Genomic DNA, 17,745 nt, shown 5'->3' on the forward strand with positions numbered 1-17,745 from the left:
GAACATAAACAGCTTTAAAATTATAAATCTTTCATAGTTGTTTATCAATTTGACCCTTATTTTGTGTTTTGATATTAACGTGACACAATTATGTCGTTACGATAAAGCTAACAAGTATAAACGTAGTTACAATAATCCCAGGTAAAAGTCACATGTACTCCAATACAGGTAAATACACGCTCGCGTGCCCTCTCGTGATACCAGTGCCGAGTTGGACATTTAATCTACCTTTCATTGGCTGCTCAGCGGAGTGTGTAACACCTTAGCAACTCGAGGCGCCCTAGACGACCGAGGGCCGTATCCAAACAAGTGTCGTTATACGTGTATAGATAGGATATCGAACTGGGATACTCATCTCAGCCACAGCAGTAATATGACAACCATAGCGTGTGGAGGGGGACCCACCCTGGAGCAGAGGCGAGCCTTCGCCGCCCTCAGGGACGGGACACATGTACCTGGGTAAGTGATGATTTGTCCTATCCTTTTCTTAACACCTGTATATAACACTTACATGTTTGTCACGGCAGACATGAGAACGGCTACTGGCTATGATAAGGCTATCTATTAAAGGTATCCGTGCTTATGGAATAAACAAACAATGAGCGAGATCTAAACTATAGTAAATATCATGATGACATTTAATATAACATTGTATATCACAGTTTAATGTACATCAGTTTGTATAGTAAGACTTCATGTAAACAATAAATATTAGATTATGAATTTATGAACACATATATGTAAACTTCTTAAATGATAAAAACAAATATGAGGGGAAAAATCATCCCAGTATCATTTGTGCAAATAGTGTGTGTATGTATACGTGTATGTGTATTATTTATCTATTTAATTAATATTTATTTACATATTTTTATTAAATCTACATAATAAAATCATGCATACCTGGTACATTTTACTTTATTACTTCAGGACATTATTTTAGAGAACGCTGTTGTAGTTTATTCGTTTTATGAGGATGCCCATCAATTCTCGCAATATATAGGAAATGTTTGGAATGCACTACATGCGCTAATTAGAATTTAGAATGTGCATTTTATCAATAGTAAATTTGTCATCTTGACATTTTAGTTAATGTCTGACAATATTGGTTACAGATACCGGGGATATTGTCCACAAATCAAATACAGGGTGGGCAAAACGTATGGAACAGATACCCATATTTTAGCAGGGGTAAGTACCTTAATTAGTACATTAATTATATAAGATTTTATAATATTGTATTAATTTACATTAATGAATTTTTGTTAATTTAAACTTAAACATTTTCTTCAATATTATGTGTGTCAATTTTATTTTGTTCTGCAACACTATAAATATATCTCAGAACCTCGACCTCAGTGAGTTAATTGGTGCCATATTTCTATATATGTTCTCCCATTCATTGAACCCCACCTCCTGTTCCCCCATCCCTTCCCCTGTCAAAAAAAGAAAAATGAAACATTCAATGTACATGTTTCACATTGCTTTATAGCTATCAACTTTTCATCTATAACCTCTCATAATTATTCCCTAAGTGCCGGATCATGCTTTATCATAATTTTACTTTTGGATATAGGCTCTGTAAGACATGAATTCTGCAGTGCACATTATTATTACCATGTATTGAAGTACAAAAAGGATGAACACAATTTTATTCTGTAGTAATCCATTGCCTATATAAATGTAGCTAACAAACTTGAAACTTTTTGAATAGGTATCTACATGTACATGCAAATAACCTGCTTAGCATGTATTACCAGACATCCTATTTATCAAATATATTCAGAATTAAAAGTATGTATATATTATAATATATGATACATGCATCATGATTTACAGGTACATGTACTTGAATATCCAAATCATCAAAAGAACATGTTTAAAAATACACCCATTTTATGTAAACCTTTAGCTACATGAACATTTTAATACCACTTCTCCTAATCTACATAATATATACCATATAATAATTCATCGGTGTTGCCACTTGCTTATTAAATTAAGAAAGTACATATTGAAAATCTAACTTAAAGGTAAAGCAATAAATTAATGTAGAGACTGATTGCCAATAGATTGTGTAAATGCATTTATTTAATATAAATATGTCTATCAGTAAAGTCTGAATACCGTGAAAGTAGCCCTGACACTAGGTCAATAAACATAGCATTCAAACCACTATTTCATTTAAATTCACTCTGTCAATATCAAACATACCTATTTAAACATTGCATTAGTTTGACATGTGTCGGGTCCCATAGGGTCTCAGTATAGGTTTTATAATGTGAATTTGAGTAAAACTTTCAGTCAATGTGTGTATTTATGTTATCAGTAGAACACTGGAAATAGAACACTGGAAATAAAAATTTTAAATAAACTTTTTAGAAATTTCATTTCCAAATGGTAATGGAGAACTAAACTAAGGTTTGAAAATATCTTCAATTTTGGAATAAAAGTATTATAATGCCTATCGATTTGTACAGAAATTCATGTATTCATGGTCACTTAAATTACTGGGATATTGTTACACATTAATTAAGATGAGTATTTAATAAAATATACCCGGCCGGTACCTACATACTATAATTAAAATCTTTCTATCTGCACCTGGTACTTCATAGTTATTTAGACTGTACTGCCTACATGTAAACTTACTAAAATCAAAATATGAATTATTGTATTTTGAGAACTTCCGTCAACTCTGAAAGTTAATAAGTCATATAAAGTATAATCAAAATGAAACAGACTTTGTTGTATGTCATGTTTTATGTGTAAAACTACTTAATGCTGGCCAATCTTGAATGTTAATTTCACAGCATCATATTACAAACTATTTGTTCTGTGACATTCTCATTATATACTACATAGGGATCTTCTGAACACCATATTTATGAAACCTTTTATAATATAGTATCAATTTACAGGCACATGAATATTTACATTATTGACCCGGTACTAAGTGTCATCAATTAACATTAACTCTGGGACGTTTGCCATTTCTAGGATACAAGAACATCATTGTTATATATCATCCACCCATTATATTATTCTATGTGTTCAAATATCTAATGAGGAAAATTCAATTGCATGCATATGATGTACTAGTAAGTTTTTAGATTTGTCATCTAATTGAAAAAATTGTTTTATACATCATAGTTATTCACTATGTCATGTATTGAAATTAAGTGTAGATCAATTTGACAGCACTTTAGTGTATCAGTATGTACCAGATGACAGTAGAAAGTAACTGAGATTCTTTGTGGTGTCTATACATCGATCCAGGACAGGAGAAAGTAACAGTGAGATTCTCTGTGGTGTTTATACATCGATCCAGATTAAGTGGTAAATCTATTGTCAATAATGGTCGTGTGTCAGACGTGACGTGTTTGTTCTCGCCGCCACAGTCAATACAATAGATGTACCAGTACAGGTAATTACTATGGTATTATTGTTTGGTTAACGAGGATAGGACTATTACAGTGTAATCGTACAGGAAGTCACATACAACACCTAATACAGTAACATTTCCCATCACGTTATACTGATACAGGAGTTGTAATTTATATCATTACCTGGAAAGCCTAGTATATCGGTGTGTAGTATTCTCATCAGAAACTTTAATTACGTAACTATTGATTTCAGCATAGGTTTACACTTAGATGGTCGAGATTTCCAAATACATATGTGAATGTATCAATTTCTTAATTTAATCAATTAATCACATGCATGTATTACATCATTAATGATAGTTCTTCTTTTAGATCCATATAAGAAGGAAAATACTGTACTGCAATTAAGATTTTAGTGCATGGAAAAATAAACATTGTATCAATCCCAAAATCAAACGTTTTTGTAGCTGTTAGATAAAAATCGATGCCTCTTCTCTAATTGACTGAATAATTGAAATCCATACCACTGTTGTACTGAATTGACCATTTAACTGATAGCAGGTTTATAGGTATTTATAAATTAAAATTAAGTACACCCAGCCATTGATATTGGTGTTTGTGTGGTTTCATGTCTCAATCAATGTTTATCATGACTTCTTAATTGTGTCTGTCACACTGCTAGCGTGCGTTCCACCAATTGACTATCAGTTAATGAAGGATTCTCTGTAGAACTTTAATCAACAGTTTAATCAAACTTAAATAGCAGATATTATCATATAGGTATAGGTAGCTTAAATTCTTTATTTTATTTTAGAGCCACAACCAGTCAAAATGTTCCCTCTGACTTTTGACAACAAACTTATCTCCCCTTTTCTTTTATGGTTTTATGGTGCATGTGATGATTGACACGTTCATACACAATGTCATGACTTTTCTTATGGTTGTACATACTGGTATTTTATACTGCTGTAGTTATGTACATGTCATGGTTTTAATTTACGTGGGTTTGTCATCAGATCAAGTGTCTACAGTACTTTTCTTATAGGGTAACTGGTAATTTGCAAAAAAATGAGTTATTTGTCAACTTGTACATCTAAATTATGGTGGGAGTATTATTTGTCAACTTGTACATCTAAATTATGGTGGGAGTATTAGCGCTGGTCCCCAGGACTTTTCTTACATTGGTTACTTACTGGACGTATTAATAAGAAATCAATTGTTGTAATATATGGTTTATATTGTGGTTATAGTGTTACCAGGATCATACCTACGCTCTATGGTGTATAACGTTCTATATTATTCATGGTGGGTGTTTTCAAGTGACACCACAATTTTCTTCTGGTGGTATTGGTATTTTACAAAAGTTGCTTGTGATAAAGTTTCATGCATGTTGGGTATCACCAAGACATTTCTTCTGGTCACCCCAATATTTTACGTTAGTTAAGGCTTGATATGGTTTATATGGCGCTCACCGGTGTGTCGACTGCCGATCAAGTGCCACTATAGAATAACCAGGCGTTGCTATCACACGTTTTTAATTTGTTTTATAGGTATAGGTGATAACAATCATTTATAGATCTATGAATAGACACTTGCCATGTATAGGTGTATACACACAATTAACACATATTCCTCACTCTGTCCTATACATTCTCCCTGTTAGCTTAACATATATATAATATAGGATTTCAAAACTGATAAAATCCAATATTGATTCAAATATCCTCACACGAGTGATGATAAATATTATGAAATTCACAGCACAGACAACAAAATTGATTGTCTTGTATTCAATTGATGATAAATTTACATACAGATGGTTATGATAATGGTTAGCTTTTTACACAGGTTGTGGATTAAATTGCATATGCATACCAGATATGATTTAAATAACATGTGAATAAAATAACTCTAATTATGATCTATTTAAAACTATGAGCAATTTCAGCAGAATTCAGACTTATTTTTTAATTTCATCAATACATATACACTGTACATGTATAAGATCTTATGAATTTTCACAAAATTTAATCAGTTTGAAGGACCCTGAAATCTACAATTTAACTCCCAGTATTTTTGTGGTAAAGGATAGAAATTACTATTATTTCCACGACTTAAGACTGAACTTCAATAATTAATCTGGGTTAATTAATATCCCAGCTTCAGGATAATGAAGTAATCTGGTTTTGCCTATAACCAATCAAAATTACCAGTATATATATCATCATTAATTGGTCATTAGTGCAAACTAAGGACTATCTATGACTTAAAAACTACATTGTAACCACAAACAAATTGGAACTTTTACCACATTGGCTGTGGGTCAATGGGGCTAAGATTATATCCACAATACAGTAAGGATAAAAGTTATTTATATTGGGACAATAAAAGTTCTCCAACATATGTAATACAGGTCGTTCAAAGCAGTTCTTTACAGAAGTCCTTTTGTTAGAGAAGGCAACCACAAATCTACCAAAACAGATTAATTGCAATTGGGCTTTATTAAGTAAATACCAATTCAAATTATTCTCAATTTTTGGCATGATTTTGATTCTGATTTGAAAATAACTACTGGCTTATTTGTTCAGTGTGAAGGTGTATTTATCCTGACAACAATGACAACAGAAAAACTATTTCATGTATAATTAATGGCAAGTGTATAATTGGAGGTATCAAGTGGGCTGGATATTGTGTATTTACAATCCTTTAATTCTTCTGTGATGAGATTTAAATGTGCCATGAGATGTGAAACTCAAGCATGATTGTTGTCATTGTGTGCCAGCACTCTGAAAGAAGGCGTTCTCAATGTATAGGTGTTGTGAAAGCAATTTCAAATGGTGGAGTTATAGTTGAATAATAGATGTATACCCAATGCTTTAATAAAGGATCTTGGAGTTTTAGACATGAAATCTATCTTGATATTGGTTATTTTGAAGAAGGAAAAGGTACTTTTATACATCCTAATATGCTAGTACTATATATGCATAAATGGTTCTGTGTGCCTTTGTATGATAAAAAGGTATCAAGGCTATTTTAATTGCCTTAATTGTAAGGCCGTGGTGGCCTAGTGGTAAAAGTTTCCAAATACATTACCATTAGACCTCCTCCTCTAGGTGGGGAGTTCGAAACCCATGTGTGGCAGTTGCCAGGTACATGTACTAGCTGATTGATGGTTTTTCTCCATGCATTCCAGCTTTTCTCCATCTCCTTATAATCTGAGCTGGCTATGTCCCTAAATGACTCTGGCTGTTGATGGATATTAAACAAAACAATAAAAATAAAGCAAGTACAGGGTTTTCTTGAAGATTTTCTCCCTTCCAACTGCAGTATAGAGATCATGAAAGTTGGTAGTCTTTAGCTCGATATCATGAGATGAGAACACTCAGAAATGTTCATGTTGCAACTAGAATTAGAGCATATTGGAATCAATCAAGTTACCAATATTGTCTTGATGAAATTTATGTTCAATTTATTAATTAACATCAAGTCGTGTTATATCTTTTCCTACTCTTCATCTCAGATCTTCAATAAAATGTCCATAAGCTCAGATATATTTGTAAAACACACACATGTGGTAAAGGGGTTGTATTATAAACTTTAGGTACTCGTAAAAGGTTGGTGTTTTTACTTCAGGATCTCTGGCTTTTCCTCATCTCCTAAATAGACAGGAGTATCCATAGATTTCCCTGATGGTTTATGGGACATAAAACAAAACCAGGCTGATAAGAAAAACAACCATTAAATGCAATATACAGATATCAACTTGGAGATTACAAATAATCAATATAAGAAACATGTTTATGGTAATGTCTGGCTGGTAAATAAGATGCTAATCTACAGCCCATTACCATGATCTATTACAGACATAATCATACTGTACGCAGGATTAGTCAAGACCAGGCTTCGGTTTCTTGAAATAAAAAGACTGACTTAATTAAGTCAAAACTCCAGTTTTTCTCCTTAGGTTACTTATGTGAAAATGTTTAACTTCACTTTGTTTTGAGAAATTTGGGCCAGGATGGTGATTTTTTGCTGTTAAAAATGGTTTGGATAAAAAAGAAAGAAGGTTGACGTGTGTGCTTCACTTTATTTATAGAGAAATGCAGTAGTTAGTTGGGTAATCAATATTCAAGCATTGTATGACTTACCCCCCGGTAACATTAAACTAAAAATATACAGGTATTTGAACACCTTGGATCTCCACCATAATTTCATGGTAGATTAATTATTCTCAAATTATGAAATATATAGAAACTTAATTTTGTAAATTAGATATAATTTTTAACATGCAAAGATTTACCCAATATAGTTGCATGAAATATATTAAGTGTATGTGATTTCAGTTGTTTAACCTTAAAAAACATCTACCGGTACAGGTAAATTATTGGTGACGGTAATCATGATTGAGTCGGGGTTGTGTGGGTCAGGGAAATGTATGTTTAAGGAATTGTGAAGTGTTTACCAGCGCGACAAGGAGATATACAAGTACAAATACACCTTGGAGTGATTGTATATACCTTCAGTATAGGCAGGGTATCGGGTATTTGTTATGTAAATACACACTGATTACGGTAAAGCGTCAGAGAAGGCGGTATCTATTGTCAATATCTACTTATATTGTCTCCGCACAACTTACATCAATATTGATAGTTTCCTTTATAGACAGATACTCAGGTGTTGGTCTCAGGGGAACAACCCATGCCTAGCATTGTCTGCTTACTGCTTTGGTAAAGGAATACTGATAGGTTTCTTTTTAGATTGTTTCTCAAACAGCAACATTGGTTTCTAAAGCTGAAATAAAGTGAAGTAACTCTTAAATATCATAGTGATATCCATTGTAAGGGCTTTTGATATTCCTTTACTAATACTATGATTATAAGAGAATGAACCAACTTCTTATATTGTCAACCCTATATGTTCCCTCTATTAGTTGACATGACAGGACCAGGATAGAACTTCAAGTTATCCAAGTATTTGAGTTTAAAGTACTTGAATTTTGTTTGGAACAACAAATCACTTTAAATCAAACAGTGTCTGAGTATTGAGTAATAATGGTATATGCATGGTTCTAATTGTGTAACACATTTAGCAGTGATCATGGGCTATATAGAAGTTGTGCAAGGACTCAGAGAAGCATACATCACAGTTATAAGACGTAAACATTTCACAGCCAATTCTAAAGGGACTTTGAATATTAAGTGTAAATACACCTAAGCTTAAAGTACATATATATCTGTATTTAGAATACATAGAGAAACGCATAGCCAGTATATGAATGCATTTGCTAATGCTTTATCCTAGGTTAAACATGTATACAGAATAAACTGACGCTGTGTTGATTAATGTACATGTATAGTGTATTGCTCCCTTTACTGGATCGAACATTCTCACCGTGCTTTCACCTGACTCTAAAGAAAAAAAAAAAAACAATATAATGTCATGCTTATACAGTATCTTTAATGGGAAGTAGCTTTTTGCTTAACAAGAAAATTGTAAAACTGAATAAAATGTTAAGAGTAGCAGTAATCAACTGCAAAAACTATACATATATGTATGATGGTGATATAAAACCTTTAACTATTACTCGACTACTTGTTAAGGTGTAATTTAGCTTCCAGATGATTAAACTTAGGACATTTATGTAAAAAAACAATGTTTGGTGTTCATTTATAGTTTTACACCCTGTTCTGTTTGAGTCTTGTCTTGATCGTTTACCTGTATACATGAGGACGACTTGACAACAAAGCCCAGCGGTTCATTTCATACCTCCAATACTTTTTTATGGATCGATCGATACCTTAAGCTTTGATTGAGAATGAATTAGGATTACAACTGCCCACCTTGTATAGATACACAAGTATGGTAGGGACCTATTACGATCGAAGAGGTTAGAGGTCAAAGCTTTACCTTATAAATGATAGGGCACAGTCCTATCACAATCCACTTAAAAATCCTAAGTGTTTTGTGATTGTTTGAGATATGAGAATTTTACTACCTGGTACATGATATAGGATAATACAGACAGGTATTTAGTTATGAGATACCATGATAGTACCTGTATGTAATAGAAGACTTTTCTTTAACAGTGATCCTTGACATACAGTACATTACTGTAATCAAAATAATTTCATAAGGCGTTAAAGTTAACCTAATAACTATTTTGTATTTACTTTGGAGTAAGTCTTCAAAGTTCAGGTATCATAGTTACACCTGCACACATCTGTACCAGTTATATGGGGATATGTTTCCTTGTATCTAATAATTCAGGTTAAAAATCAAATAAAGTTTCAGCCTCGATCTTGCTCATCGCTTCGCCTTAAATAGTTTTCTTAACGAGAATTATCTCTGATATTATACAAATTTTACCTAAGGATAGAAAATTTTCCTATAAGAATACCCTAATTAAGACCATTTTTCTACCTATACTTAAACACCTATTAAAACATAGAAAGTAATTTAGAACATACGATTTCGGCTTAAAGCTGCACTAATGCTAGTATGAATTTGGCCCAAATGACCCTGGATGTTGAAAGTTTGTTAAATAAAAACACAAAAATACACATGTATAAGTATGTAACTCGAAATATTGAGCAAATACCTACTGAACTTTTAAATGGGGAGTACATCCTTCAAAATAGGAATGAGCAGCACAATATGACATTTTACTGAATTACACCAGAGCAGGCCAAGCTATATCTCATGTGCTGACTTTGATTTTGGACATAGGATTACAGGATTAAAGAGATGCTAACACAAGTATTCATGTGTCAAAGGGTGCATGTTGCCGTAACGCCTAAATCATTGTGATATATTACCTAACATGCATTCCTAACAACCTAAATTATGAGGTAATATCACAAAAGCTATTCTCTTTTACCTAAATCTTGAGGTACTAATTTCAAAAGAACTAGTTAATCTGTCACAGGTAAACACTCTTATGCCTATACATGTATTATGACGTAACCGCTGTGACCTTTCAAGGACATGTAACAGGTTGTCCTTGGGAGGATAAACCTGTAAAGTATTTAAAATGATTAATACTTGTGATATTCTACATTCCTCTGCTGACATTATACTCTCTTAAAAATCTTCTCACCAATTTAAACATTTATCAAAAGATTATTTAAATTACTTTAAAGATCAATGTAACCTTCAACAACTTAAAGTATTAGTACCAATAACTATCAATGACTTCCTAATTACATTATGATAAATAGATTATCATATCTCTTTTGAAAATAAACAACACAGAAGTTTCTTTAAGGATAATTAGCTCCCTTGTACACTTTAATAATAGACTTAACTTAGGTCAATGATTAGACGCAAGTCAATAAGGGTAAAACACTAAATCTGTAAAACACAATCAGGGGAGATAATCCAGTAATCAGAATCAACATGTTGAGTCTTATCTTTCAGATATGTCTTTATCTCAATAGAGTTAAAGCCCAGTGTTATTGTACCATCTAATAAAGATTAAAGTCATGTCCTGATCGAATATTAAAAAAGCTATTAACCTTAGCAGTTTATGCATACACATAGATATTATAGTTTTTATCCAGGCTAAAGCTTTATCAATAGTAATATCTTTGGTAGAAGGAAGGATCTAAACTATATATTATCCAATATGTCTATGGCTTTATTGCATTTAATAGAATTATGGTAGACATTATTCAAAATGTTGAAATTTGTATAGCACCAATCATCAATTATAGACAATACATTCATCAAATTTCATCACTGTTAGCTTAAACTGGCTAATAATTATTCATGAATGTACATACACCGTAATTCAGGAGTTTACAAATTATTAAGTATAAAACAATTGAATAAGATTAAGCTACAAAAACTTCCACTTATAGTTCAAGTACCAGTAAATTTAATTTTACCATAATACATGCATTGATACTAGCAACTCAAAGAGTTTCCATACTAGCTATATATAGTCTAATCAATCCTGAGTTATCAATCTTTGACTGCACATGTACCAGTATGTGACAATCATCATAATGCAATTAGAGCTATTTGGTTCTAATGTTGCATATAGGGCAGTGGAAACCAATTAACCTGCCGACATGGGATACCAGTAATAAGTGTTTAATCTGTGTGTGGTAATCTGATATAATAGGTGCCATATTGGCCCCAGTGTGGGCCACAGTTAATCTTCTACATTTATCAATGTACTTGTTGTACCATACACTTAATAGCATGTTCTGTATAGGATTAAAGCATATTACCATACCTTGAAATCTGTAATTCTCTTTTGTTCTATAAATAATATGGAAAAAAATACCAAAGAGTGCTACTTACTTCCCTGTTCACTAATACATTTGTGCATGACTTGTGTAGATAATAAGGCTTAAAGAGATCACTACACTCTAAAGTTTACTATTTCTCAATTAATTAAGTATCTGGGCCAGTGAATTCTGGTAACCAGGGACAGACCATCACGTACTTGGCAATTTTAAAAGTCAACTGCCACTTAGCAGTGTTGTCAATGGTCCGGCAATATTTTTGGGGAAAAAAAATAAAAAGTCCTGACATCAAATCAAACAAGCCTTCCATCTTTACTCCCTTCCTCACTCCCACTAGATAGGGAATTTGTCTTAATTAAAGGCATTTTACATACTGATTGTTTCAAGTGAACATAACTCTAATAATTCTGTAATTCTAAAGTCATATTAATTTTGAGATCTTTATCTACAGGAAGTCCAACACAGACATCCAGCTTCAGTGCTGGCAGCAACAGTTCCAGTCCCTCCCAAACAACTCCCAGACGCAACAGGAGACAACAAATACACCAAGAATATGGTCCCTGGCTATACAGGTAGAGTCACCCAACACTATTGACCAAGACTAGAAACTGTTATCAATATTTTTTCACGACAAAAGTCAAATGGTATATGGTTAAGCCAATTCCAACTTATAACTAATAAAGTGATAAGCTTATGGCAGGATACTAAGTATCTACGATTGCAGGTTTTTTTAAGCTAGCAATTTTACAGAACAGCAATTTGTGACCTTGCTCAATTTCAGTAAAATCCACTGTCATAACTTACAGACAACAGACTTTCGAAGTTCTTTCTTTTCAATAAGCATGGGCTGAGGCCACTTAAAGTATAACTGTTTACAGATTTACTGTTTCCAGATTTAATGCAATGTAATATAATACTTAACAAATGTAACATCTAATTGTTAAAGTATGTCTGTAGGTTTTAATACATTGAAGCTTGTACTAATGACCTACTTTATTAACATTGCAGGCTATATACCAAGAATTCCATTTAAGTTTGGTAACACATACAAAGAAGACTGTGATTACTGCATAGACGAACATTTGACAAATAGGAACCATTATGATCAAAAACAGGCCGACCTTCGACAGCAAATTAATGGCCATCCGAGGCTTACTGCAATATCACAAGACCCTGCTGTAAAGGAGAAGCTCAATATGTACAGGGATACGCATCCAACACAAACCATCTTAGTCGGTATGACCAGTTCTACATCATGGTCTATAAAGTCTAAATCATGGATCTTAATCTTATGATACCCGTCCCCCTACCTCCCGCAACAAAGTCCATTTGTCTGTTTGACAGTAGACATATATTGACAACTATTCTTAACCTTAGAACGGATTTCAACAAATTTTAATGACAATGATCCTTATACAGTGTAGATGTGTATAATTTATATAGGAACAAGATACCACCACCATTTTCAGTTTTATGTACCTTTGTTACCTGTTACCTCTTCTTAGACACCGTAGTTAGCTGGTTCCAGCTAGTTGTGGCGGTTTAGTTCATTTACTATATTGTTGTCCGGTTGTGCCATATAAAAATTGGGGTAAAACTTACAAGGTGCTGAATTCCAGTGAGTGTTCAGTAGGTTTTTAAACGAGTTTAGAGTAGGGGCTTCTACTGCGAAGTTTGGAAGGGAGTTCCACAAATCTACCACTCGCCGACTAAATATACTTTGTGTGACTTTAGTCCTGCTCTGTTTCTTAAAGAGTTTTAAACTATTACCTCTAGTACTATCTGAAGACATTGTAAATAACTTATCTTTATCTAGTTTATCTATTCCGTTCAGAATTTTATAGACTTCGATCACATCATTTCTTTTACGTCTGTATTCTAAGAATGTTTGGTGATGGCCTCCTGGAAATCATTTCTAGTCTGGTAGGTCATAAGTATCTATCCTAGTTGGTAACATTGTCAACAGAATCCACCTTGCCACAGTTACAATGGGATTCAGCCAAATTGATCTTAGATGATAGGTCATCAAGAAGGGAAATCATCTCACTGTATCTAGTACAATCCATCCTACCGGTAATTGGTAGGCGATATGCATGTATCCTAATTTTGAGATTAGATTCATCATAAACATAACAGCATCATCTAGTACACTAACAAGAGTCTTACAGGAAAACTATGCATTCTGATTTATTGATATTAAACTCTTTGATTTAAAAAAAAGGGTAACAGTGATAACCAGATGAATGAAAATTTGAATTAACAGAACTCAGTGATAAGCTTATAACAGGTCTTAAGCAACATAAGTTACAACTATAGTTAATAAAACAATCCAACCAACATCGATAAATTCACCTGATGGTGTATAAAATCTCCTGCTAGAAAACCAACAACGATAAATTCACCTGATGGTGTATAAAATCTCCTGCTAGAAAACATCACAGTCATTATGGTATAATGTAATGATGTACACAATGTAGATGGACTATAAGGATGACAGCCCATTGTGTCTCTGACTTGTTGTTACAGAGGACAAGAGAGGACTTACAGAGCCTCCCATTCCTGGTTACCGTGGTTACATCCCCAGAATCAAAGCCACAGAAATGGGTCTGGGCAGTCGATACAACCAAACAACAAAGAGAGGATTAGAACTGTTTGTACAAGAAACGGCAGCCAATGCAGCACGAAGCACTGGCAAAATGCCGCAATCACTATCAACGTAATTATACTTTCAATTTTACTTTTAATTCAAATATGATTGAAGACTTGTAAAATTATAAAAAACTCAAATTTCAACCAGTCAAATTTACAGCTCTGAGATCTCTATCCCTGCATGTAAGAAATCTAAAAGAAGTCTTAATGACAAACAATTAACAGAATATGAATGATTTTTCCATGTCAGACTTTGTTAAGTTATTGTTTATTGGAGAAAAATGCTTTTGATTCTGACATTCGATGTAGTTCAATATATTCATATGTTGATTGGTTATTTAAGGGTTTCCCATCAGACATTGAAGAGTGCCCCTCCCAGCTATAACCGACGACTATACGTCAACGATGGAATGATCCCTAAATACACAGGATATATACCTCGTAAGTAGTCATTATTTGTCCTTCAAAGGGACCTTACAAATAGGAAAATTAAGCATCTAGTCAAATCATCATATTTATTGAATTTTTCCTCTTTCTTTATCAAATTGTATTGTTATTTTGTTTAAATTTTGTGAATATAAACTGTAAAACAGCATATACAAATAAATGCATTTCAGATAATTATATTCTGCCATTTATGAGAGATCAATGGAGTTTTAGTTGCTGTATCATTTTAAGATATGTCTTTGATGTAACAGTTAATAACTGAATGGTCTTGAAGGCTTCTTAAAAATCTTGTACCTCTTACATTTCAGACCGGAGATTCGTGTTTGGAAATACATATGGCGACACAACACGATCTTTAAATGTGTGTGCCCACCCAAGTCAGTCATACGGGGACTTCCTCCGCTCAAAAACCACGCTGTAACTGTCACAATGTCATCAGATTATTGCCAAGAAGAGAAAAACATTTTAAAAATAACATGACCTTTGACCTCTAACTGTGATACAGACCATACTCAGTGAGACATTTCTCTGAGGAGTAGCCGAGTTTATGTCGTAACGCTCCGTGCCTTCGTCAGATTCCCAGAGAACGACAACTTACTTTACACTACAAACCAATGACATTGTCAACTGCTGAACATATAGCAGCTAAATATGTTGTTGTCAACAGTTTTTTGTAAACCCCAGCAAGTATTGTCTTCTATAATTGAATGATAGGCCTTTTACTGACACAGGTCTAAGTGAAACAATGGGAACGATGATATATAGGCCAACTATCAACAAGTTATTGTCGTGAAAAAATGTGTTATTTCATATTTTAGATATAAACATGTGAATTTTGAATACCCAGATTTTAAAAAGTGAAATATTAGTTATTGGTTTATTGATAAACATATATTAAAGATTGGCCTATCGAGAACTGTAAAAAGTATTTACTGTAATTGGCCTATTGCTTTGTTATGTGGCCTAGAACATTGTTTCTGTGAATGCATGTAATTGTTACGTCCACTGCCTTTATATAAATGTTCTTATGTCTGGGGATACGGAGGAAATATTTGTTGGATACGTGAAGTCCGGATGTTGTACTATTAGTTCAATGTGTATGACATATTATTTCTAGTTTAAGGCCATCTATAAAATGAAATTGATAAAAGAATAGGACAAAACTTCATATAGTTTAATTACATATTGTATCGATATTGATTTTAAGACTACATTTTTTTCCCATAAAACCATAAATGTGGTGTAGGATACCGGACTGATAAACACTTTATATTATTTCTTAATTATATTTCACATAGAACCATGTATATTTACTAATGTTGCTGTATATAGATCATGTAGAATTTATTGTATTTTTTAATAAATGTTAAATAAAAATCATTTCAGTATTATCTCATATATCATTGATAAATAAATGTGCCTCTATTTATCCTCCCTCTCATCACCACATCCATTGTCTGAGACACGCTGTTGATAACACTATGCTACGCTATCCTTCAGCATAGAGAAGTAAAATCACCCATGGTCTCCGGCAATAAACCACATCCTACACAAAACATTTGAAATTTCAACACCCTGAAGAGTTTTCCTTCATTTCATACCTTGAAATTAAGGCATTTGAAAGTTATTTTGATATAATGATGAAACACTACAGTAATGGTTTTAACAAGCTTTTATATCAAATTATATTTACCAGGTAGATCAAAATGTTTTCATTAATACATGTACCATATAGCTGTTGAGTTTTTGGTGGATATTTTCGCAAATTTCGACGGACATTTTTTCGACCCCCAAAAATAACCAGCTACACACTTGAGTATTATTAAGTGGCTTTGTAAAAGAATTTCATATCGCTTAGGTAACCAGAATCACTGTACTACTGTCACAATTTATTATATCAGACAGCACAATATTAAATTTGCACTTAGTCTCGCAAACGGAGTAATTATGATTCTGAAATCAAAATAATTTTAGTACAACTTACAAAATTGAAAATGAATAAAGACAGATATACCATATTGTTGTTTTGCTTTGATGTTTCGTTTTAAGTATTTTATATTAGTTTTAGAAACTATAACAGTGTACACTGTATAATATAATAACAATTGGCTCAAATCGGTGTTAATTTATTGAATATATTCTTTTTATTTTATTGTGTGGTGCCAACCTAGATGTTTCTTTATCGAAACATTAAAAAGCTGACATTTAAAGAAAAGAAAATTGTTTCAAGTATATATTTCAGCAAAAATAGATAAGTATTTATTTAGTTTATATCTTGTAGTGTTTGTTTTTAATTAAAGTTGAAAGGAGTTGAATCTAAATTGTATAATACCTTTTATACATGTATAAGATTGTAGAAAATCATTGTTTCCTTGGATCTGGAATGGAGTAGCACAGCTAAGCGCTGTGCACCATATTTATCAGAAATACCTGTTACATATGGTAATTTAAAGCCTAAGAAGATATAAAATATGATAAATCAACACAATGGGACATAAGGGAAGTAACTCTTACATCACAACATAGTTGTAATACTCTAAATTATCTACCATAAAAGAAGTGCATGGAACATTGTTTTGATTCTTATACAATATTTTCATCAAGATTATTTATGATATTTCTTTAAAATTAAAATATCAATGTAAAATCCACATTTGTTCTGTTTTTTGTTATTTAATAGAAATGTATGCAGAAATGTCTTTTAATACATTTTGGTGGGTCTATATGTAAATATTTACATTTCCTGCTATATAAACTAACCAAGGCAAATTGAAGTATATGACGGTATAACTGACACCCAAAACGTGACTATTATGACGTCACTAATGTTGACGTTGTGACGTCAACTGATCACTGTCAAAATAGCCTGTTTCACCTTGTGGATTAAATCAACGTAAAAGGTTTTCCTGGTCTACCTTAAACAATGTTAATGCTAGCGCGCATTATGAAGATTGTCTGCAAAGCTCTGTCATCAATATAGACCGTAGATGCCATAGGAAGATTGTTTAATG

General features: G+C 32.7%; 1 protein-coding gene across 1 annotated transcript; it reads left to right on the forward strand.

Annotated features, from left to right (window-relative positions):
• Positions 1–256: 256 nt before the first annotated feature.
• On the forward strand, positions 257–17,383 carry LOC138321205 (ciliary microtubule inner protein 2B-like). Its single transcript, XM_069264712.1, has 7 exons — positions 257–459; positions 1,116–1,191; positions 12,090–12,210; positions 12,647–12,874; positions 14,165–14,354; positions 14,631–14,728; positions 15,043–17,383. The coding sequence occupies exons 1-7, from the start codon at positions 374–376 to the stop codon at positions 15,153–15,155; spliced, it is 912 nt and encodes a 303-aa protein (XP_069120813.1). The 5' UTR covers positions 257–373; the 3' UTR covers positions 15,156–17,383.
• The last annotated feature ends 362 nt before the right edge of the window (positions 17,384–17,745 follow it).

This window comes from Argopecten irradians, chromosome 4, assembly GCF_041381155.1.
Source record: "Argopecten irradians isolate NY chromosome 4, Ai_NY, whole genome shotgun sequence".
Lineage (NCBI taxonomy): Eukaryota > Metazoa > Mollusca > Bivalvia > Pectinida > Pectinidae > Argopecten > Argopecten irradians.

Bases quoted from the DNA above. Each gene is read 5' to 3' on its own strand.
- LOC138321205 (XM_069264712.1), top strand. From the start codon at position 374: ATGACAACCATAGCGTGTGGAGGGGGACCCACCCTGGAGCAGAGGCGA. The intron at 12,875-14,164 runs GTATGACCAGTT...TTGTTGTTACAG, and splicing joins AACACAAACCATCTTAGTCG to AGGACAAGAGAGGACTTACA. The intron at 14,355-14,630 runs GTAATTATACTT...TGGTTATTTAAG, and splicing joins ATGCCGCAATCACTATCAAC to GGTTTCCCATCAGACATTGA.